The 25631-nt window shown below is 36.8% G+C and overlaps 1 protein-coding gene across 1 annotated transcript in view; it reads right to left on the bottom strand.

Moving 5' to 3' along the window:
- SLC9C1 (solute carrier family 9 member C1) overlaps positions 1–22832 on the bottom strand; it is an 87208-nt gene extending 64376 nt beyond the window's left edge. Inside the window, exons 1-7 of the mRNA XM_047100320.1 lie at positions 22682–22832; positions 21460–21560; positions 18855–18983; positions 16429–16594; positions 13322–13447; positions 8733–8894; positions 4009–4108 (exon numbers count right to left, since the gene is read on the bottom strand). Of these exons, the coding sequence (XP_046956276.1) occupies positions 4009–4108; positions 8733–8894; positions 13322–13447; positions 16429–16594; positions 18855–18983; positions 21460–21560; positions 22682–22832 (935 nt within the window). The remainder of the gene's footprint in view (positions 1–4008; positions 4109–8732; positions 8895–13321; positions 13448–16428; positions 16595–18854; positions 18984–21459; positions 21561–22681) is intronic.
- Between the last annotated feature and the right edge of the window lie 2799 nt (positions 22833–25631).

Here is a 25631-nt window from a genome sequence, read left to right as displayed (position 1 = left end):
ATCCCTATCAAAATAATACCAGCATTCTTCACAGAGCTAGAACAAACAATTCTAAAATTTGTATGGAACCAGAAAAGACCCCAGATAGCCAAAGTAATGTTGAAAAAGAAAGCCAAAGCTGGAGGCATCACAATTCTGGACTCAAGCTGTATTACAAAACTGTAATCATCAAGACAGTATGGCACTGGCTAAAAAACAGACACTCAGATCAATGGAACAGAATAGAGGACCCAGAAACAGACCCACCGATGTATTGCCAACTAATCTTTGACAAAGCTGGAAATAATATCCAATGGATAAAAGACAATCTCTTCAGCAAAAAGTGTTGTGAAAACTGGACAGCTCCATGCAGAAGAATGAACCTGGAGTACTCTCTTACACCAGACACAAAAATAAACTCAAAATGGATGAAAGACCTAAACATAGGACAAGAAGCCATCAAAATCTTAGAGGAGAAAGCAGATAAGAACCTTTTTGACCTTAGCTGCAGCAACTTCTTACTTGACGTGTCTCTGGAGGCAAGGGAAACAAAAGCAAAAATGAACTATTGGAACCTCATCAAGATAAAAAGCTTTTGCACAGTGAAGGAAACAATCAGTAAAACTAAGAGGCAACCAAGAGAATGAGAGAAGATATTTTCAAATGACATATCAGATAAAGGGTTAGTATCCAAAATCTATAAAGAACTTATCAAACTCAACACCCAAAAAGCCAAATAACCCAGTGAAGAAATGGGCATAAGATATGAATAGACACTTTTCCAAAGAAGACATCCAGATGGCTAACAGACACATGAAAAAATGCTCATCCTTCATCACCAGACAAATAGAAATCAAAACCACGATGAGATACTACCTCACACCTGTCAGAATGGCTAAAATTAACTCAGGCAGCAACAGATGTTGGCAAGGATGCAGATAAAGAGGACACCTTTATCCACCTATTCTACCACTGTTCAGGAATGCAAACTGGTGTAGCCACCCTGGAAAACAGTATGGAGATTCCTCAAAAATTAAAAGTAGAACTATCCAACAAACCAACAATTGTACTACTAGGTATTTATCCAAAGGATATGAAAATGCTTATTCAAAGGGGCACATGCACCCCAATGTTTACAGAAGTACTATCAACAATAGTCAAATTGTAGAAAGAGCCCAAATGTCCATCTACTGATGAACGGACAAAGAAATAGTGGTATATATGTACAATGGAATATTACTCAGCCATCAAAAATAATGAAATCTTGCCATTTGCAACAATGTGGATGGAACTAGAGTGTATAATGTTAAGTGAAAGAAGTCAGTCAGAGAAAGACAAATAAAAATATGATTTTATTCATATGGGGAATTTAAGAAACAAAATAGATGAACATAGGGGAAGAAAAGCAAAAATAAGATTAAAACAGAGAGAGAGACAAAGCATTAAAGACTCTTAAGTACAGAGAACAAACTGAGGGTTGCTCTCAAGTGTTGGGTAGGGGAATGGGCTAAATGGGTGATGGATACTAAGAAGGGCACTTGTTGGGATGAGCACTGGGTGTTATAAGTGATGAATCACTAAATTCTACTCCTGAAACCATTATTACACTACATGTTAACTAATTGGGATTTAAATTTTGAAAATTAATTTAAAAAAGGTAAAAAAAACAAATAAAAAAATTTTTAAAAAGATTTTACCTGTTACCAAAAGAGATGAGAAATTATTGGGTGGTTTTAAACAAAAGAAATGATTTGGGTAAGAAGGAAGTGAGGTGGATGAAGATCAGTAAAAGGTCATAAGATTGACACAGTGTAGTGTCAGCATATTTGCAGAACTGTTCAAATCTGGGTCCTAGAGGCTGTAAGCTGAAAACATGGGAGATGATGATCCTCTTGTCTTGGAGAGTCGCAAGGCCCTGCAGCAGATTGTTGTAGAATCTAGGAGGATTTGCTATTGTCATCTTAGGTTTTTACTGTCTTGGAGAGTAGGACCTGACACATGTCATATTTTTGACAGTAAGATTCTTAACATTGAGATTATGATGTGCTCATTTATATGACCATGTACGTGGGTGGCTGAAGTAGGGGGGCTGAACAGGTTCATAGGAAGAGAGGAGGTCCAGGAACTGAAAGGTGGAATAGAAGGATCAACTGTGTGGGTATGAACCGAAATCACTGAGAATGGTGATAGGGCAATGGTGCTGGAGAGTCACAGTGAGAGGATGGTCAATATCTTCACGAAATGGAGAGTGTGATTCAGGGATCTAGACATAACTACAGTCAAGAGAGTGGCAGATAGTAAAATCTGATGGCATGAGCTTCAAAACTGGGTTCTTCTCGGGAAGAATGAGAAAGTATGATCTAGAAATGACTTTAAGGTATAGAAAGATCACCAGCCTCAACTCTAGGCTCAGTAGTACCCAGGATGTGGGTGAGAAAAACAACTTCTAAAGAAAGCAAGGGAGTAAATGCCTTCAGGGGAGATCCAGCATTTAGTTAGAGCAAAAAGGTGAAGGGAGACTTCAGAATCACTTCCCAAAATCAGATTTAAAACATGTAACATTTTTATTTCTTCCTACAATAATTAATTGTGGCCCAAGTAATTCTGCGTAGGTGTTGGTACAATTGGCTTCCTTTGTAATTGACATGAAATTTTAGTAAAGAGTTCCAAAATTCTATTAAGATTCTATACTTTCAAATTTCTGACTTCTGAGTTTATTCTATCTTCTATAACATTCTGCAAAACTCCAAAAATCATTGATTATGTTCAGGGCCTCTGTTACTCTATGTTGTCATTGTGCGAGTTAAGTCAAGTTCTCAGCCTGTGTGTTGTATCATTACAGAAAGCACCCTTCTAGCAGGCTGGCACAAATTCCACTCTCCCCTAAGCTGGATGCCCTTGAGCAGGGCACAATTTGTAAATTTGTACATATGGCCATATTTTCTTTTATAACACTGCCAGTCCTCTTCAAATGCCCTAGCTTTATCTTTTAATTTGCTTTGCATGCCATCTCTTCATTGTCCTTAAAATATTGGTCTTCTAGCAGTAGCGCCAGGCTGAGCCATATTGGAGCTTGAAGCAAAAGGAACTATCAGTAGTCTTGTTCTAATATTTCTTTAAAATGTTTACATTTTCACCAGGGGTTTTTTGCATTAATTTCTTTTTTTTTTCCAAAAATAATGCATTAAAATTTAATTAAAAATTTAAAAAAATGTTTATTTATTTTTGAGAAAGAGAGACAGATTGTGAGCAGGGGAGGGGCAGAGAGAGAGGGGGACACAGAATCTGAAGCAGGCTCCAGGCTCTGAGCTGTCAGCACAGATCAGACGCAGGACTCGGACCCATGAACTTTGAGATCATGACTTGAGCCGAAGAAAGACGCTTAACTGACTGAGCCACCCAGGCGCCCCCAAAAAGTATTGCATTAAAAGATTATTTATCTTGATTACTGAGTCTTTTGGCACCTTCTTAAATTTTGTGCTTGTGATGAGTGTCTCGCTTGCCTTACCTTAGTCCTCGCCTTGTCTAGTGGGATTACACTGGGAATTACCGAGTAGATGGTCAGAGACTTGAGAGAATTAGGGGGAAAATAGAGCCAACATGAACTCAGGTAAGGTTACAAATTTTGCTTAAAATTAGAGGATTAGGGGCGCCTGGGTGGCGCAGTCGGTTAAGCGTCCGACTTCAGCCAGGTCACGATCTCGCGGTCCGTGAGTTCGAGCCCCGCGTCGGGCTCTGGGCTGATGGCTCAGAGCCTGGAGCCTGTTTCCGATTCTGTGTCTCCCTCTCTCTCTGCCCCTCCCCCGTTCATGCTCTGTCTCTCTCTGTCCCAAAAATAAACGTTGAAAAAAAAATTAAAAAAAAAAATTAGAGGATTAGAAGACACAAGCAATAGAGTTTCTAGGAAAGGTTTTTATTGAGTAGTTTTCAAGTCAATATCTTACTTTGATAGATATGTAGATATAGCTATTATTACAATATTATAGCGGCCAATGCATGAAAAAATATGAAAATATGCTAGCTACTCACTCTAGAAGAAGTGCTTCAACTCCTGGTTTAAAACTGGTAGAATTTAAAAAAAGTCCCATAATGGCCAGGGTAAATATTCCAGACATTCCAACTAGGTCACCTATTTTAAAAAGAAATAAATATAAAGTATTAATTTAAGATCAACAGTGGTACAAATTTTGCTCAAGATGAAAATATCAGATATCTTGATAGTATAGTAACTTTATAGAGAGGCTACCCTACTTGGTTTCAACTGGATTATATTGCAGGTTATTACCACCACCTATTGTCCTTCTTCCTCCTCAGATTCACACCCAACTGTATGGTGGCGTCTAACATTCTTGCACAGTTTTGGCTTCAGATCATTGCCAACAATTTGAAGCTCATAAAACTCTTTTAATGTGTTCTCGTGCAGCCAAAGCACCCTCTACAGGAGTCATGTTTTTAGAGGGGCTCTGGAGGGATAAAATGGAAGTGAGCAAATGAGTTCTTTGGACTAGCCCACTTCATATGCTTTCTTTCTTGGGAGACAGTAGGAGATAGAAATGGTTTGACTTTGTGGCAGGACTAAGGGAGTCAAACTGGTAGAAACCCAATAAGGATATACTTCCCCAGTTTAATTTTGTTTGGGTGCATTTACTGTGTGAGAATGAAAAGCATGAAAAACTGGAATATTCTTAAAAGTAGCTGTAGTAGAGTTATATTCCCTCTTGCAATATGAAAGTAGCATATTATCAATGTAAAAAATCCAAATAATATGGTACAGTATAGAGATTTTATATATATGTGTGTGTGTGTGTGTGTATAAATTTTTTAATTTTTATTTTTTTAAAGAGGACCCATAATTCAACGACCCAGGCTTCAGGTCCAGATCATCCCCAACTTATGCAAGTTTGACTTCTAGTTTTTTGACTTTACAATGGTGTGAAAGCAGTATGCATCCAGTAGAAATGGTACTTCAAATTTTGAATGTTGATTTTTTTTTCTCAGTCTAGCAATATGCGGGAACATTACCTCTTGTGATGCTGGGCAGTGGCAGTGAGCCGCAGCTCCCAATCAGCCAGGTGATCATGAGGGTGAACAACCAATACACTTACAACCATTCTGGTTTTCTCTTTGAGTCAGCACTCAATAAATTACATGAGATCTACTTTATCATAAAATAGACTTTGTGTGAGATGATTTGCCCAACTGTAGACTAATGTAAATGTTCTGAGCAGGTTTAAGGTAGACTGGGCTAAGCTATGATGTTCAGTAGGTTAGATATACTAAATGCATTTTTGACTTAAGAAATTTTCAACATACGATGGGTTTATTAACACATAGGCCCACTCTAAGTCAAGCAGGATAGGTATAATTTTAACAAAAAATTTATTGGAATTTCTATAATGGAGAGGACTACATTTTCTCAGAAGAAATAATTTGATAAGCTAGTTGAGAATAGAGAATGAGACCCAAAAAGGAGCTTCAAGTATTAAAGGATACTTGCTGAATTACAATACTGGACACAAGTGGTAAAAATTAAGCAGGAAACATGGAAAAGTGAGATTAAAGGTAGCTATCAGGTTTTATGAAATCATGAATTACATAATGTAACTTCCCTTATGAGCTTCCTTGTCCCCATCTTCAGTAAAATTTACTAAGAACCAAAAACATCTATATATTTAAAAGGAGGTAGCAGAGATAATGAGGAGCTAACCTACAAAATTTTTCAGAAATCATGAGGAGATAGATCTTTGGGTGCTCAGAGGCTAAAGAACTGGGAATTTAAGATAATTGGATCAAGATTTTTGAGAGCAGGGGAGTGAGTTCCCAGTGAACACTCACCATGGCATACATCAAGCATACATGCACACAAAGTCACACAGTAAAAAAAGCTATAATGAGATTGTACAGTAGTAGAGTTCTGTAACTAGTTTCTTTTTTCCACTTACTGTTTAGCAGACTCTGTTCTAGTTAATAAATAAAAATAAAAATTAAAATTAAAATTTGTTTTAATAGTAAAGAGTATTGTGGATATTCCACCTTTATCATATTGTCATTACTTGTCAATTGCCAGGTGTATTTGGATCAGTTATTTTCCCTTCCATCTCTTTGGCTTACTTTACATTGCTTTGTTACAACAGTTGTATTTTATTTACTGGTGCCTTGTTAAATATTTAATACCTACCTAGTAGAGAAAGTTCTCCACTTTTTTTTAAGCTATCTTGTCTATTCTCACATTTAGTATTTCCAGATGATATTTCAAATTGTTTTGTAAAATTTCAACCCCCCCCCTCAAATTTCTATTATTTAATTCGGACTGTAATACATTTTAATTTTATGAAATTGGTATCATTATCACACTACCGAGTCTTTCCCTTCCAGAGATGGAAAATTACAAGTTTTATATTCTTTAGTTTAGTCCTGGCTAGAAATGGTACCTTAAGCCGGGAAGTGGTACCTTAAGTCAGTTTTGAAATATAAAAGAAGAGAAAAATGTGGACATAGGCACTTTGAGGAGATCAAGTCCTGGACTAGTCATTGTAATTTATTAGGTAACAGTGACACCTGAAAAATATTTATAGGGAATATCTTGAAGATACTAATAATATGAACATTAAGCCAGGTCGGAGTGAAAGTCCTTTTACATTAGATTTATATTTCCTCTGTACCTTGTTTTCAGGAAATGTGGACATAGGCACTTTGAGGAGATCAAGTCCTGGACTAGTCATTGTAATTTATTAGGTAACAGTGACACCTGAAAAATATTTATAGGGAATATCTTGAAGATACTAATAATATGAACATTAAGCCAGGTCGGAGTGAAAGTCCTTTTACATTAGATTTATATTTCCTCTGTACCTTGTTTTCAGGAAATTCTGTCCTAGAAGTTTTCTTTCTAAAATATTTATAAAGACATTTTAACTCTAAAAGTTTATAATTATTTTGGGGGGTATAACCCTTAACCTTGAGGCTATGCTCACTTACTAATTAATGTTAGAGAAAAATTATATTTTCTGGAATATATTTTTGTAGAAATTTAGGTATCCACAATTAAAGTAGTACGTGATGAATGTATCTGTACTGGCTGTTCCCTAGATGTCTATTAATTCATTAACTTGATTCTATAAACTCACTTGGTTATAATTGGCTTTAATCTCCTGATTAGTTAGGAAGCCTCAAGATCCTATATTCTACCTTTCCTTCCTCAGACATGAAAATAATGACTCTTGTTAGTCTAGCAAATCTAAAAAGATTTTCTCTGTTTCAGTTTATTCCAATTTTATATTTCTCAGTAAACTCTTATAATTTTCCATGTTTAGACTCAAACTTCTTAAATTTATTCCTTTATATTTTATAACTTTTTGCCAATGTAACGAGTATCAAATTTTCATTATATTTTCTAACTAACTACTGCTGGCTTATAAGAACACGATTTTTTTGTATATTTATCTTATATCAAGCTATTAAAAAGCCTTTTGGGCTTAGTTTACTAATTAATTCTTTTGAGTTTTCTACGTAATTTAAAATGTTGTCACTAATGAAATCATTTTCTCTTTTAAAATTATGGATAAATGTCTTTCTTTTTTTTTTTTCTTATTGCATTAGCTAAAGCTTCCAGAGCTACTTTAAATCATCAATATGAGAATAGGCAACTGTTTTACTCCTAAATGTAAATGAAAGTGCACAGTATAAGTTGGTAACTAGATAACTAGGTATTAGAGTAAAACCTTGGATTGCGAATAACTTGTTCTGTGAGTGTTCCACAAAATGAGCAAACATTTCTAAGAAATTTTAACTTGATAAACAAGTGATGTCTTTCCATACAAGTAGTATGTGACACCAAACACCATGTGATCACAACTGGGCGAATGGTTCTTGAAATTCACTTTGATAAACAAAGTGCTGTGGATTACAAGCACGTTTCTGGAAAGAATTATGTTCACAAACCAAGGTTTTACTCTATTTACTGCACATGCTAACTCCAAGTCCTTTGCAGGGCTGTCTTGAAGAGCAGGGTTGAATGAGATTCTGAGGCTGCATCAGAAAACAATAATATGATGAATGATTAATAACTACCATACTCCTGTGAGGAAGAAATGGTGGCAAAGGGATTAATAATATTGATAGATTTTCTAATATTTAGACTTACTTGATATGAAACTTCTATTTTGATTTCCTTTTTGATCTAAAAGCTGTCCAGAAAAGTATATTTAATTTCAGGCTGTTAGAATGACTATTTTTAAAGACCCTCCTTTTGTAATTAGTAAATTATAATTGCATTGTGATTGAACAATATTTGGGATTTTATTAAAATGCTCTTTGAGTCTAGTTCATTTCCTTAAATGGTCTACAGGTATATATGTAAAGGATATGTATTTGGTTTGGGGAGATAAGACTGTATATCTTATAAACCAAACACTTAAGTGTTTATTTATATCTTTTTATAGCCATAATTATTTTTTGTTCAATTGGTTATGAAATTATCTGGGAAAGGCATGATAAAGTATCTCATTGAAATTGTGATTTTGTCAAATTCTTTTGTCTTTTATAATGGCATTTACTTTATATATCTTGACACATTGATTTCTGTTGTATAGATACTAATATTTTTATCTCTTCTGATAGGTTATTTTAAAAAAACATTCCTCCAGATAAATTGAATGGTTTATTTTACCAACTTTGCCTGGTATGTATCTTCCCATATCTTTGTATTGAGTTTTTTTGTGTCATTTAATTTTAGGCATAGGCCCCAGACTTACAAATAAAAAAGATGAGGTACAGAATTGACAAGCTGAGACTTATGTGATTGACATCATCACCAAAAACAGTAGCCATCCACAATTGGATCAGTTTTGAACTCAGAATTCCAAACAAGAAACTTGCTAGAAAATAAGACCAAAGTTCAAATAGGATGTCAAAAACTGAAAGAAAGGGGAACAAACAGAAAATAGTTAATAGAGCTTACTTGATCTTAATTTTAAGTGATAATCTGGGTCAACTTTTCTTTTTGTTCCTATCTTTAAAACTAGCCATTGGGGTAGATGTATGGCATTTTCTTATTCCTACATTGAAAGAGTTTCTATTCAAACGCTGAGAGCCATACAAGTTGGTAAAATTCAGTCAGTTTCATTAAAGAGCTTCTTTCGATCCCCGGTAAGAAATATACATTTTTATTCAGTGCCAAACAGTGTAATAAATTTTGGAGATACAGTAATGAATAAGAAGTAGAAAGTCCCCAAACTTTTGGAACTTATATTCTATATCTAACATGATACACACAGGAAATACAGAAAAGGAATGCCTCTGGGTCCCAGCTTAGTGAATCTCCTGTATTGTTGTGGCTTGTCAAAGCAACTGATTGGTTCCTTATTGTTGAGTATTTCATTTGCTTCCAGTTTTTTCCCTGATAAAATGCTGCATTGTATATTGTGTATATTTCTGCACATGGTTTTTTGTACTTCTCTGATTACTTCCTTAGGCTCCAGAAGTGGAATTTGCACTAAAGAATAGTTGCTCCTTTACTGATATTGTCATATTTTGCCAAATTTCTTTCCACAATCGTTATGATGTCCTTCCCAGGAAAACAGGAAGCCTAAGCCCTTGATGGCCTTGGTTGCTGGAATCAGGCATGCCAGTGGGTGAGGAAATCCCCCCACTTTTACAGGGTGAGGAACAGAGGAATAGAATTTGAATCACAGATAAAAGCAGGTTCTGGGGTCAGGAAAGCAGAAGGGTCAACTGCAACAGAATAGGTGGAGAGCAAGAACGAAATGAAAACAAAGAATGGCCAACAGAAAATAGTCAGAGCAACCACAACAAAAAGCGAGACTAAATTTGAGAATAAGTAAATCTTGAACTGTGTTCTGAGGTGGCAAAATGAAAGAGAAAAAAATCTTTTATGAGTCCCATTTATAAACGTCCACTGTGGGAGAGGACACTGCTCAGAGTGCTGAGACAATTTAGATTCCTTCTTACCTAGTCCTGTGCCCATGTTTCTAGGTCTGCTAAGTGGAAAGATGTAGCATCTGTAGGGATAGTATGAACATGGAAGGGGAGTTTCAGGAGTGGCCTTCTAGGTCATACCTGTTCAAGGCATGGGGTTACCCGTAATGGCAATCTGGGGAGTCTAGTACCTCCTGCAACTGAAACAAAGAATGGAGGTTGACTCTGGTTTCAGAAGGATGCAGGGAATGGGAGTTAGAAGACCCAATTTGAAGGTTGCTTTCTTTTTTGAGGTGCCTGGGTGATTCGGTCAGTTAAGTGTCCGACTTTTGATTTGGGCTCAGGTCATGATCTCATGGTTCAAGAGTTCGAGCCCCATGTCAGGTTCTGCGCTGACAGCTTGGATCCTGCTTGGGATTATTTGTTTCCCTCTCTCTCTGCCCCTCCCCCACTTGCACCCACAGGCATGCAGGTACATGCTCGCACTCTCTCTCAAAATAAAATAAATAAACAAAAAAGAAGAAAGTTGCTTTCTTCTTCTCTTTTTAATGTTTATTTCTGAGAGAGAGAAAGAGAGACAGACAGAGTGTGAGTGGGGGAGGGGAAGAGAGAGATGGAGACACAGAATCTGAAGCAGGCTCTAGGCTCTGAGCTGTCAGCACAGAGCCTGAAGCATGGCTTGAACTCAGGAACCTACCTGTGAGATCATGACCTGAGTTGAAGTCAGATGACTAACTGACTGAGCCACCCAAGCACCCCAGTTTCTTTTTTAAGAAAGGAAAATAGTTTCTAATCAGGAAAATATTTACTGAATGGAATTATTAGACTGGGAAAAACCTCAAAGCAAATCCAATATTTCTTACAACTTTTTTAAACTCCTAACATGCAAATTGGAAAAGACAGACCTCTAAGTACAGTAACTCTTCTTAATTTTTCTCTTTATGAAATATGCGCTAACTTCAAAAGACAGAGCAACACTGTTTAAATAATTTCATGAGTTTTTAAAGGTAATAATTATTATCTGAGTTATCCAAAAATTATTGATTCACTATTGTGTCAATTGGTATAAATGAAATATCAGCAAATCTTGTCATACATCTTTTTTCTTAAAGGAAAGTTTTCTTTCAAAGCTGTTAAAAATTCAGAGAAACTCCTAAGGGCTGAGGGGATAAGTTCACTGTTCTCTTCCTCCTTCAGCAGAGTTTTTATTATTGTAGAGTGACTACTTATAGTATTTACTCCTCTGAAACCTAAACACAAAATTCTATTCCATTAATTATTATCAAAATTATGAAGCAAACTCTGTGAAAGCAGGGACTATTATGTTCATGGTTGAAGCACTAAGGCCTAGAATAGTAACTGTCACATAGTACATATCAATAAATAATTGTTGTATTAATGAATGAATGAATGGGTTAATGAATGAATTTCCATATCAGTACCCCCCTATATTCTTTTGACTTGCCAGTGAATATAAAACATGTTCTCTCGATTAGACTGTAGATGTCAACTCTGATAAGGTTCTCTGACATTCTGTGGTCAATATTTACTATCTTAAATGGAGCTTAGTAGAATATTGGACCAAGTTTGGGCCTGGGCATGGATCCTTCCAACCAGCGTGTATGATGATACCTCTCTGCATTTTTCAGTTTCCCCCAAGAGTGGCCCTTGAGTTTTTAAGATATTTCTGAACATAGACCTCTCTGTGTTGCTCACCCTGGTCTTCTTCAGGAAAGCCCTATCTGCAGGAGGTCTTATGGTAAAAACTCTCTGAGTGACATATTATATCACTTGCTTGTGTGGTCTGGATTTTGGAAGAGGTTGAATGTCTATGGTGGTTAGACTTTCTCACATACCACAGATGGAATATATGAAGCACTTAAAGAAGATATACCTTCCTGTGCTAAATTGGGTTTCCAGGGTCACCACAGATGTTCCAAGTTGCCATGGCTTGGGTAAGCTAACTGGATGTAGAGCAAGGCTAAAGGTGGGTTCTCCTGATGCCCAAGTAGGGTAACTGTCCACCATGTGGACGAGCTCCCTTGAGGAAGACATGAGAGGGGTGATGATCCCTAGAATGTGTGTTCTTCAGAAAAAATAATCTTTAATTCTTAGTTTTAGGCATTGATTATAAAGATATAAGGCAAAGATGGGTCAGAAGAGAGGTAAACAGGAACATTGGCTGCCCAACAGCGAGGTAGTTTCCAGGGACCATGAAAGCCACTACATATAGCTAAAACTTCCTCTTCCTGAGTGATTAGAAAAGTAATTTGAGATATACTTAATTGCTGGGGAAAGGGGGTAGTAGAAGGATCTGGCTCCAATATAACGTATTATTTGTCATCTTAAAGACCCCTTTGATGCACTAGAATGTAGTCTGGAAGCACCCCTTAAATGCTCTTTTTTTCAGGACGATAGAAGGGTGAAATGAGATAATGCCACAGAAGGCCTTAGGGCACAAAAGACATCCAGTGAGTGGAATAGTATACGTCAAGAATTTTCTCCAGGAGCCTCTAATCATCACTTTTCCAAAATCGGTGCAAATGGCAGCACACTAAAAAAAGTAAATAACTTCTTAATATTACTTTGAAAATATTTGACTTCATAGACATCCTTAAAGGGTCCTGTGGACACCCTCTCCCGCCGCCCTGCCCAAGGTAGTGACTATCCTCTGAGAACCACTGTTGCAGGAAGAGGGTATGGGGTTTTGATCAGGGAGGGGCATATAAGATGGTTCTGGGATTGCTGGTGACACTATATTTCTTGTCCTGAGTGATAATTACACATCTATGTATTTTATAATCATTCATCATAGTGTGCATGTATCATTCATTATATATATAAAATACACAAACATATGATAAAGTAATCAACGATACTTAGGTTCAGGGTTTTCTGAATGTGGTAAATGAACTCATGAAGGCCTTGCAATCTCTCTGCTTAAAGCCCTGTTCTCAGGCCCTGAAGATGGCCATGTCACTCATACTTGCTCTTTAAGCTGACAGCTTTCCATGTTGCCCCAGTGAAGCCAAGGGCAACGGCTGTATGCCTCTCACCACCAGCAAGTGCACTGCCTAGCTTGTCTTCCGAGTTCATCTTCAACTCATAGAAAACAACATCTCTCATGTTCTTGTTGTTGAGCATTTGGACTCAGCCTAGGTCTGTAGAATGCTTCCCCTATAAGAGTCCTCATGAAAAGTCTCAACCAAGTCTCACAATAAAACCACAACAAATATTAAATAAGAGATATGTGGTAGTGCTTTGTAAAGGGTAAATCATTATACTAATGCTCACAATTATATTTGTACAAGCATAAAGTACGGTAAAAGATTACAATATCCATATCAGCTTTTAGAAAATATAAGATTCTAATTTTAAGAAATTTAGGGAAAAAATAGGTCCTTACCTAATGAATTGTTCCCCTTTTGTAGGTTGCCATTAATATCTTCAATACTATTAAACATAATCAAAGACATTATAGAGGTCATCAGACTTTCTCCATTAATTAAATTGGTGAGGCTTCTAGAAAGACCTATGGAAAAGAAAATATTTTGTTTCACTAAAGAAAATCATCAATATTAAAGATTAAACTTTTATTAGCAAGTAGAAGTATATTCTTATCTATAGATTTATATCACATACTTTTCCCATATACTTAAATAGACTTTGGTCATATTTGAAAACTCCCTTCAAGGAAATTTAATTATATATCAACTTTAAGTTAAGTCTAGACTTCCATAATTAGGAACCAAATTTATTGTGGTTGAGTATGGTTTATTTAACTAAGATAATAAGCTAGAGCTGTTATTGCTTGTTTTAAAGCCCAGATGAAAACATGAAGTTCATTATTTTTTTAATTTGGTGATATAGTCAATATAAATACACATTATATATTTAAGGCAAGATAAGGAACAATGACAGAGGGATAAAGGAAATTCATAAGCCAAGCTTTATAACATGGTGCCTAAGCAAAGTATTCATGCAATTGTCAAGATAATCTCACTATGATTAGAAATTCTCTGACTTTTCCATACATTCCTGTCAAAGGTTTTAGAGATTAAGCTCTATGAAATGGAAAGCACCCTCATATTATGTACTCCCATCCTAATTTCCCTCCACTTGTGGTGATACTCTAAGTTTAGCGATCAATGATCATTTTTCTCTATTAAATATGCCTGTAGCGGCAAAACTGTAACTTTGAGCATCTTTAATGACTTTCTAGATGTCTGTAGGAAGGAAATGTTATTTCATGACCCAACCATTCTATGATCACAACCTAACACACTAAGTATGCTGTTGCAAGACAAGTCAAGTCAAGGCAGTGTGTTCTTGTGGAGGGGAAGTGCACTGATGGTCTAATTCTTCACCTCATTATGCATCCATGCCCTTTCCTGTAAAACTACAGTTTCTCTCCTCTAAGAGATCCAGTCTGTTCTGTTATGAGACTTGATGCAAGCAGAGGCTTGGGAAGCATTTTTGCTTCCTATCTCGGGTACCTCTGCCACCACCACTATAATGTCCCCTGGCTGTGCTACTGGAGGATTGTGAAAATATGTGGAAGAAAGGTAGATTTCTCCAAGGGTCCATCCTAGATCACTTAGCCCCTGGATGATCTTCCATCTGACTGTAGATTCATTAGTGAGCCCAGGCCGTATCATCACAACTGCCAGACTCACGAAAAAGAATAAATAACTGTTGTTTGAAGCCACTGTGTTTTTTCTTACTCAGTTGTTGAAACTCAGAGTTGTTCTTAACTGAGAAAAAACTAACTGGTACTGTTATATAATTATTCCAACTTGGAAAATAGAACTATAACAAATTGTAAATATGTGAAAATACACAACTGACATGGGGGCATAAGAGTCAACAGACCATGTTGACAACAGACGGTGTGAAGGTACTCATGCACTCATAAGCATAGGCAGATTTTGTAGGTGTGTGGGAGTAAAAGAAAACAAATATAAAAATCTTGCTTTGTCAACTCAGGCAAAAATGTTGCCAAGAGAAAAGTACTTTATTTTTATTTTTTTAAAAACTACAAAGTGAGGAGAAAAACAATATTCCAAAAGTCACGGCAAGATGGCCAAAACGTATGAGCATAACTTTGGAAGATAACCCAATAATTTACATTCAACAATGATAGGCCAGGCAATCACTGGATTACTAACCAGATTATAAGATTATAAAGTTGAAAGAAGTATGTAATGCTGTCAGGTAGCACAAAACTTCACTAAGTCCTGTGAGTGGAAAAGGGGCGGGCACTGACAGAGTCCCATAGAGGCAGGGCTGGGGGATAGACGCTGGGGCCTCCTCTCCTTTCTGTTTTTCTTTTTTAATTAAACCATTTTGTTTAATGTTTATTCTTGAGAGAGAGACAGAAACAGAGCATGAGTGGGGGAGGGGGAGAAAAAGAGGGAGACACAGAATCCGAGGCAGGCTCCAGGCTCTGAACTGTCAGCACAGAGCCTGGCCAACTTTGAGATTATGACCTGAGCCGAAGTCTGACGCTTAACCAACTAAGCCACCCAGGCACCAAAACTCTTACCTCACAATCTTAATCTCTTTGATTTGAGAATTGGCTTTCCTTTATTCATTTAGGTACATTGATGTGTTTCCTCTATTCTATTTCTACTTCCCTCTAGTAGCTTCTCCCCCTATAATGGTCATAAAATGAGAAGTGTGTATGTGTGTGTGTGTGTGTGTGTGTGTGTGTGTGTGTGTGCGCGTGTGTGTGTGTGTTACATCAACTTGGTACTTTATTTGTTTAAAAAATTTTTAATGTTTATTTATTTTTGAGAGAGAGAGACAGAGTGTGAGTGGGGGACGGGCAAAAAGGTAGATAAAGAGTCTGAGATACAGGGTTCCAGGCTCTGAGCTGTCAGCACAGAACCTGACATGGGGCTGGAACTTGGGAACAGCGAGATCATGACTGAAGCCACAGTCGGAGGATTAACCGGCTGAGCCACCCAGGCACCCTGACTTGGTACTTAATTTTAAATATAGATTTATTTCTCCTAAAATACTACACTCTGAAAACACTGTAAGATTAGTGACTTTACTGTTTTTGACTTTCTGCATTTTTTGGTCTTAATGGTGATGACTCCAAATTTTTTTGTTTTTTTACAGATGGCATTATCCTAATTAAAGTATTTTCAAAGGAAAAGCAGTATTTGACAATAGAAATGTCATCACAATGTATATGCAAATTGTTCACCCTCAGAACTTTTGGTTTAAGGTAGAAGCATGTGTAAAGTCAAGGATTCCAAATAATCCCCTGTCTTATTCCACAAGGGGATGAAAGATTTTAAAAATATGTATACTAGGTAAGCCCATCACTAGCATTTCATTTTGTTCTAAGCATCAGCAACCTGAATCTCTATGCTTAATTCCCAATGCCCAGAACCTCATTTCATATAGTGAGAAGCTACAGTGAGCAAAAGATCTTAACACTAGACACATTAAATGCAGAATATGATATTTTAAGTGTAGAAAAAGAGGAAAACATATACCTACCAAGGTCTCTTATAGCAGCTGCAGTCAGCATGGGATCTGAACTCATGAGGATAGTTGCAAATAATAACCATGGAGTGGTTTTCAAAAGTAATTTATTCACAGATGCCAGATACCAAAGAATTAATGTATAATTCATAAAAAAGCCAGGAATTGTAATTAAAATTATCTGCAAAGAAATTTTATGTATAGAAAAATCAGATTGCCTTTTTATCCTATTTTGAAAAGCAGATTATCAGGATTATTAGAGATACAGAATCACACTGAATCCATCAAAGGGAAATTTTAAATTATCTTATTTAACAAATATGTGCTTGCAAGTCTGGAAATAAGAGGCAAATATTGCAATGAGATTCTTAGGACCTATGACACAGCACTTGTAAGAAATAGCATATAATTAAAAGGGAACTTTTAAATTTCTTGATAAGGTCATTGAATATAAATATGTATGTGTAAAGGTATATGCATACACACCATATATACTCACACTTATATATACACATTTAACTATGCATAAAACTGAAACCTAGCCTATTAACAGAGAGAAAAAGAACACAAGTTTACAAAGAAGTTACAAAAGAGGAAAAGGAGGAGAAAATAAAATAGAAAGAATGTAGAGAATTGGCAGAGGACTATAGAAAAGATGGGAAGAAAAATTCTATTATTCTAGAACTGGAACCTGGCCTTCTGCCTTCCCACCATTGCCTTCTACTTTCTTTTATTCTATCAGTGGCAGCTATGTTGTAAGATTTCATTGCCAGATGGTCTTGGAGAAATGTGACTGTGCCTGAAGCTACCTATAAGAATTCAGAACTGCACCTCTGTGTTCATTGTAACATTATTTACAATAATGTGAATTTACACTATTTACAATACTTATTTACAGTAATAAGACATGGAAGCAACCTAAGTGTCTATCTATAGATGAGTGGATAAAGAAAATGTATTATATATGCAATGGAATATTACTTAACCATAAAATAGAAGGAAATCTTGCTATTTGGGACAGCATAGATGAAACCTGAAGGCATTATGCTACATGAGATAAGTCAGATAGAAAAAGACAAATGTCATATGACCTAACTTATATGTGGAATCTTAAAACAACAACAACAACAACAAACCCTGAGCTCATTGATACAAAGAACAGATTGTCAATAGCCAGAAGTGAGGACTCAGGAGGTTGGGAAAAGAGATGAAGGGGGTCAAAAGGTACAATCTTCCAATTGTAAAATAAATAAGTCATGGGATTCAATGTACAGCATGGTGACTGTAGTGAATAATACTGTACTGTATATTTGAAAGTTGTTAAGAGAGTAGATCTTAAAATTATGATAAAAAATTTTTATAATACTGTGGTGATGGATGTTAACTAGATTTATTTTGGTGATCATTTCAAATTTTTTTTAATGTTTATTTATTTTTGAGAGACAGAGAGAGAGACAGAGCTCAAGAGGGGAAGGGCCAGAGAGAGAGGGAGACACAGAATCTGAAGCAGGCTCCAGGCTCTAGGCTATCAGCACAGAGCCCGATGTGGGGCTTGAACTCAAGAACCGTGAGATCATGACCTAAGCCGAAGTCAGACGCTTAACTGACTGAGCCACCCAGGCACCCCGGTGATGATTTCAAAATACAACAAGTATCAAATCATTACGTTGTATACCTGAAACTAATATTATGTTGTATGTCAATTATATCTCAACTAAAAAATTTTTAAAAATTATAAAAATTTTGTAACGATGTGGAAAAATGCTCTTACTACCAATATTAAAGAAAAAAAGCAATATATATGTATATGTATAGAAAGTGCAGCTTATTTTAATAGTTTTGCTTCTAATGTAATTTAGGTAATGGCCTTATATTTACAAAGCTGTTTTAATTACTTTATAAGAAATGTATACCCTGCTTAAGATTTGGAGTATTTTTTCTTCAAGCTCTTTCCTTGATGGGGTTCAAATATCACATGATTAGGATAACATAATGGTTTGTGATTTAAAGTTATAGCTGTTTCTATGAGTATTCTCTGTTTTTGTTGATGTGAGTAAGAGAAGTTTTAGAAGGTGGGTATTTTAAAAAAGACTTTTATCAACAATAATTTAAAAAACTGGACCAAATGTTTTCATAATAGCTCTCTAATAGCATCTCAGAGTTAAAATTATAACTGGCATTAAGCCCTGCAAATCAGATTCTCAGAATTACTTTTTTTTCCTCTGTAATTTTTTTTTTCCTGAGCCCTCAATATGCTGGTCAGTCGCTAAGATATGGTTTATTCACTAAAATATAAAGCTAAATTTACTTCTCCCACACTTCGTACTTTTCCCTTGTCTTCTTTGTTTTATAATTTAGAGCAAAATTTTAAAAATTCGGAGCATAGATAACATATAGTAGTTCATGAGTGAATGATATTATTGGAAAAGATTACTTCTTACCTGCCAAAATAACTTTTGGAGCATGTAAACATCCATGTCGAATGCAACGTTAAAGATAATTATTGGTGTAAATATATTAAAAAATAATTTTGGACTCATCCATTGTATGGCATCTGTGTATCTTTGCACCTAATAATATAAAAGTACATCATTTCTCACTTATCCATCCTCCTATTAGCATACAACACATGCCAGACACCCCTCTCTCTAGCAAAAGAGAAAGATATATCACAATGTAATAGGTGCTAAAGTCTTAACTCTACTGCATTTTCATAATTTTCCATCAGATTATTACCAGTAACAGAGGAACGTTAATGCACATCTCCATGCCCATTTTATTTTTTAAATAGCGGCTATAGAAACTACATTGATATGGGTACAAAAGAATGTGTAGGAGATTTTCAGGCATACAAGAGGAAGACAGGTTTCACGTAGATGGATTATCATGCACGATGTGTACAAATGAATAAACAATCATATCGCATTTCAGAAACTACAAATAATTAACCATGGCTTATATGGAAAATGTGCATGGAAGAATAGTAGGAATAAAAACTCAGAAGTTATGCTGTTAATGAAATGATTAATTAATGGTGTTTGTCATAAAATATTTAGTTGATAAATCCTCTTATGGGCATCCACTCAACATTTGTTTATTAAGGAAACACTGGTTACTTGCTGTGTGAGGTGATATCTTTGCCTTTGGGAGATGATTCTGCCTGGGTCTCTCTTGTTTCCCCATATCTTATGAGTGGAGGCATTGATTGCTTTTCTTCCAGACTATCTTTCAAAAATATTTGTATGGCTAACAGCTTTGGAAGAGAGAGCCAAGTGTCTCCTTCTAGAGAAAAGAATTGGTTTACTATACTGTACAGTGCAATAAAGATAGTGTCTCTCTCTAGGGCAAGAGGTGGGATGAGCTTACTGCCCATCACAAAATATTCAAGTTCTTTAAACTAAGGTTTCTTCTCTTATAATGCAATCCATTGTGTATGTGGGTTTCATGGACCCTCTTGGCTTCTCCCTGCGGCTCCCGGGGCTCATGGAACAGGCACAAGAAGATGCTGATAGTCTGGTTTCTGCTATTACTGTCAGTACTAAAGTCCTTTGTCTCGGGCCCAGAAGTCCCTTGTCTTTTGCCAGGACCATGAAACTGTGACAGGCTAACTTATTACTTGCAGGCAGAGTAAAATCTTAGGCCCTTCAGAGTTCTTATGTTCTCTTCTTCTAAAAGGTTACTGACAAATATAAAAGTTTATAGAAGTACTTAATATTGCATATAAGTCAAAATCGTACGGTTACATAACATGTTCATAGTAATAATGTGCTCATAACAAATGAAGTAAGAATACTTCTGGCTCTTATACGAATACATGTTTTCCATAATGTTTGTTAATATCACATCTGTTTGTTCTCATTCATGTTCTGATTGACTAGAGCAGGTGATGGAAAATTATGGCCCTGGGCCAAATCCGACTCAATGCCTGTTTTTGTAAAGTCTTACTGGAGCACAGCCATGCCACTCCTTACATATTGTCTATGGTTGCTTTCGAATTGTAATGGCAGAGTTGAGTAATTGTGACAGAGCTCATATGGCCTGTATAATCTAAAATATTTACTAGACGGTCTTCTATAGAAAAAGTTTGCTGCCAACCCCGAGGCTAGAGAACTATTTAATGTGTCAATAATGCATTCTACGTCCCTTATTGTAAGATAGTCTTTCTTCTCTACCTGATTCCAGTTGTTCTCAACTTTTTGTAACACTGCAGCTGCCATGACTATATCTACAGTTTGCCTTCCTCCTTACTTCCAACTCCAGGTAAGTGGTCCAACATCTGTTTCTTGAAATCTTGTAAGCCATACACACTTAAAGACTAGCCTCTATTGTAATAGGAATCTTGTAAAATATTCCTAACTGAAGCAATAGATTGGTTCAATGTCAGAATTATCTTGCTACAAGAGACCTGTACTAGCAGCTTAATCTCTCTGGACTTCTTCTTCTTCCTTCTTCCTCTTCTTCTTCTTTTTTAAAAAAAAAATTTAATGTTTTTATTTATTTTTGAGAGAGAGAGAGACAGAGACAGAGACAGGGCATGAGCAGGGGAGGGGCAGAGAGAGAGGGAGACAGAATCGAAAGCAGGCTCCAGGCTCTGAGCTGTCAGCACAGAGCCCAACACAGAGCTGGAACCCACAAGCCACAAGATTTGTAACCTGAGCCAAAGTCGGACACTTAACCAACTGAGCCACCCAGGCACCCCCTCTCTCTGTGCTTCTATCTTATGTACCAATTCTTGTCTAAACTTTTGAATTCTGCTTAAACTCTCATTAGCTGCTCACACTCTCAGTAGCTGTATGTGTACTCATTCTCTGAGCTGCCCACCCCCTTCCAGACAGTGGCTCTGTTTTGACTGTGTTTAGCTGGATCTCAGCTCTTCCATGCCTGGTTCCTTTTTTCACATATCTGATCTGATAGTATCCATATCACAAGCATCTATCAACTGGCAGAACAGTGAATTGGCAAGTATTTTTTTACAAATTTCCTTAAAATTCCATCTTTGAATTTGTATGAATTTGAGGCATAACACAAAATATTTACTATACACACCTTGTCAGATGTAAAACTTAATATTTCAAAACTGCATCCAATTAAAAATAATATCACAGGGAGAGGAATTGGAAAGTCTTTTAAGTGCAGGTTCAAAAATGCTGCAGAAAAATACATTTTTACTGAAAGGCAATGAAATATGACACAGAACTTTAATTTGATATAATTTCTTAATGCTGAGGACAATGAAATACTGTTCCACTTTTTACTTATTTAATTCCAGTAATTAAAAGCCTCTCTCATACTTAAGCACACTGAATCAGTGTAATTGCTAATCTGCTGGATTCTGTATTTTCCTCTTGTATGAAATATCTCATTTCCTTAGAATCTTTAGTAAATATTGCTAGCAATCACTGGCTCTTGGGTTATTACTAAACACTTATAGGAATTTTTTTACATGTTATAAATCAGATATTAGTTTCTTCAGCAATCCTGCAGCAAGAGGTTAATAAATAATTAAAGTTTAATGAAATCTCCTGGATGATTTTCAAAATAACAATGAGGAACTAGGTATAATAATTTGCCCAATGAGAAAAACTAGCTTCCTATTACTGGTTATCTACTATGCATTAGGCAGCCTATAATGAATTTCTATCAAAGTACAATAAGCAATATCTTCGCATTTCCTTCAGTTTAATGTTTTCTTTTTTCCACTTTTTTGTAATATAATTTCTAATCAGTCAAAGAATGCAAAAAAAAAAGAAATCTTTTGATTTCTATAGTATTCTTTTCTTCTCATAAAGGCTAAACATAATTTATCATTTGAACAAAACCTATGGGACACCCTACCAAGTGCTTAAAAAGTAACTGACACATTCAGAAGACCCAAAAATTCTTTGTTCAAGTGAACAAAGCAGTACACGACTAGCTTTAATATGTGAATAGTTTATGATAAAGCAGATAACAAGAAAAATACACCAACCCTTGAGTTTTTGACTATCTGCTTCAATTCTTTCAATCATTTAAATCTAACCATGACCTACCAAGTAAAAAGACATGAATACTTTGAACCCAAAGAGGATGAAGACAATGAATCAGACTCTGCATGTCTCTTCTCAGGGACAGATTATCATTGGATTCATTTGGTTGGTAATCTTGGGTTAAAAGTATAAATTTAGGAACAAAATTCTAATATTCTATTACTGCTACTGTCCTCAATTCTATATGGCGACATTTACAAGATATATCCATAGAACAAACTCAAAGAAATAGTTACACCTACCTCCAACTGTGCAGATCAAAGACAGTATTAGAATGATTTCAGGGAGATCTTCAGAACTAGTCATAAATGTAATTCTGAGAAAACCCACCCATGTGCTGGAAACCGTTTTGGTAAGAAAAGTGATATTAGACACACTGGAATTCAAATCCATTTTGTTGTTTCTCACAAACCATCTGATTTCAGCTCTTATGACTTGGCAAAGCCTTCACAGGATCATAGGATTGTACAATTGGCCTTCTTGGTTTTTCTTAGGAAAAAAAAAGAGGAAGAAGAAGAAGAAAGAAGCTCAGATTTCTCCTTAATTATTTCTAGTGATATCTTAGGGTCCACCAAATTTAAGAAAGCTTTCCCTTTCTATGATGCTTTCATTTTAAAGATGATAGAAAAGGTACAACTCCAAGTGATAGAGACTAGCCAGTGTCATCCTGTGTTCACTCCAAATGCAAAGCACTATTCAGCTGTTATTCACCCTGAATCTACCCAACTGACTAAAAGCGGTTTTCATCTAATCAGTCAATGGGACTACCAAATGGTGCAGGTTACTTAGTTCTGGGGATGGACAACTGAGGGGTTTACCCTCAACTTATCTGAGCCTCTGGAAGCATGTCCTGGCAGCTATTCCAAAGTGGGAAGTGGGATGGGGTCAGAATATTCTGATCTCTGGAGAAGTTAAGATGGCAGAGAAGTAGGGGGGACCCTAGGCTTTCCTTTTTTCTCAAACACAGCTGTATTGAGATCAGATCACTTTGAAAACCAAGGAAATAGATCTTCAGAGTGACAGAAGGATGTCCACAGTTGAGAGGGAGACAGCTTGGCAGGTGTGAGGTGCATGAAAGTGAATTGGGGGAGAGAAAAACGATGGTGCCTTGGAGGGGATGAAACCCTTTCTATGGAAAGACAAAAGGGAGAGAAAGAGAGAGGGGTTAAGAAAGTGCTGCACTGAGTTCATACAGAATGAAAACCTCTCTGGACCATGGACTGGGGGAGTGAGAAGTACTGACTGTCCCAGTTTTTGTTTTTGTTTGTTTTTTTTTTTTTTTTGCAAACAATGTTTGGAGCTCAAACTCTAAGATTTTGGAGTTGTGCAACTTTCTCCAGACTGGAGCTGTGGCTCTCACTCCTGGGGAGGAGGGAGCTGGCCCCGGGGTGCATACTATGGTGCAGTGATCTATGGGGCACACTGGGAATACTTTTGGAAGAGGATTTATTGCCACCTAAGGACAAAAGGCCCTACAGGTGCCAGCAAAAGGCCTTTCATTGCTGGGGGACAGAGGTGCACCCAGAGGGAATATAGCCTTTGCTGCTTTTAGTGGTGCTACACCATAGATGCCATACACTGCAGGCGTGGGACTGTTTCTCAGGGACAGAGGACTTCACTTAGTGTGGAGAGGCTCTACTCTGGAGGAGAGGAGCAGATCCACGTGGTACCAGGTCCTTTAGGACCTTGGGTTTTGAATCCCAGCCACGCACCAAAGATAAAACTCAGGAGAGCTGTGGTGCAGGGCGAGTTGACTGTCCTCATCATTCTGTGAGAGCTGCCTGAATGGTGAGTGTGTGAGCTTCCTGGTCTGGGGCTGAGAGATTGGGGTGGCACCATTCCTCCCCCAACACCAACACAATGGGACTTCAGAGAGCAACAGCAGTGTCCAGGGGAGGCAGGACCGCTGACACCAAACCCTACCCTACGTTCCTGGCAACTGCTTATTTACTGGGGCAAGACTGACTCTAAGCCAAAGCAGTGGACCTCTCCTCCAGAAGACCAGCACAGCCAACATCCCCAATGCACCAAGTACACTGGAAATCCAGGGCATCAAAATGACACCTACAGGCTTTGTTTCTTTCTTCTTCTTTTTTCTTTTGGAATCAGGCTCATAGTTCCTTTCTGTTTGTTTTGTTTTGTTTCGTTTCCTTTTTTCTTTTTTTGGATCAGGCTTTTTTTTTTTCTTTTCTTTTTCCTTATTTTTTTATTTTCTTATTTTTTCCCTCCTTTGTTTTTCTTTGGAAACAGCCTTATAGTCTTTTTATTCTCTGTTTGGTTTTTGTTTCTTTTTCTTTACTCTTTTTTTTTTGGATCAGGTTCCCCTCCCCTCCACTTTTTCCAGGGTTACTTCAACAAACAAATCAAAGCACACCTAATTAAAGGTCCAAACACACAACCATTTCAAGCAAGGAGGAGTTCTGCAGAGGACTGACAAGAGGGAAAAAACAGCCAAAACACAATAGCACAATGCACACAGCATACACCAGAAACACTTCCTGAAGTGTCAGGCCTTGGACAGCGTATAAGCCCTTTTTAATATAGCAGTATTCTCAGGTGTAGGACACAATGAGCTTTTAAAACATGGAAAAGACAGAAACTTAGCCAAAATGATAAGACAGAAGAATTCTCCCCAAAAGAAAGGTCAAGAAGTGGGGTGCCTGTGTGACTCAGCCAGTTGGGTGTCTGACTCTTGATTTTGGCTCAGGTCATGATCTCATGGTTTATGACTTGGAGCCCTGCATTGGGATCTACCCTGATGACAGCATAGAGCCTGCTTGGGATTATCTGTCTCCCTCTCTCTCTGCTCCTCCCCCACTAGTGTTCACTCTCTCTCTCTGTCTCTGTCTCTCTCTGCAAAAAGTAAAAATAAAAAAGAAAGAAAGGTCAAGAAGAAATCACAGACAGGGACTTGATCAAAACAGATATAAGCAATTTATCTGAAAATAATTTAGAACAACATTCATAAGACTACTAGCTGGACTTGAAAAAAGCATAGAAGACACCAGAGAAACACTTATTGCAGAGATCAAAGACTTACAAACTCATCAAGATGAAATAAAAAATACTATTACTGAGATGCAAAACAAACTGGATACGGGGCAACAAGGAGTGAAAAAGCAGAGGAGAGAATAGGTAAAAGAGAAGATAAAATTATGGAAAATATTAAGCTGAAAAAAAAGAAGGAAAGGA

The sequence above is a fragment of the Lynx rufus genome, unplaced genomic scaffold (genome assembly GCF_022079265.1).
Source record: "Lynx rufus isolate CCGP_SWC_20201006 ecotype Redwood Valley unplaced genomic scaffold, mLynRuf1.p SCAF_5, whole genome shotgun sequence".
Classification (NCBI taxonomy): Eukaryota; Metazoa; Chordata; class Mammalia; order Carnivora; family Felidae; genus Lynx; species Lynx rufus.
The sequence above is the reverse complement of the archived record's forward strand: the minus strand, read 5'-3'. Positions and strand labels throughout refer to the sequence as shown.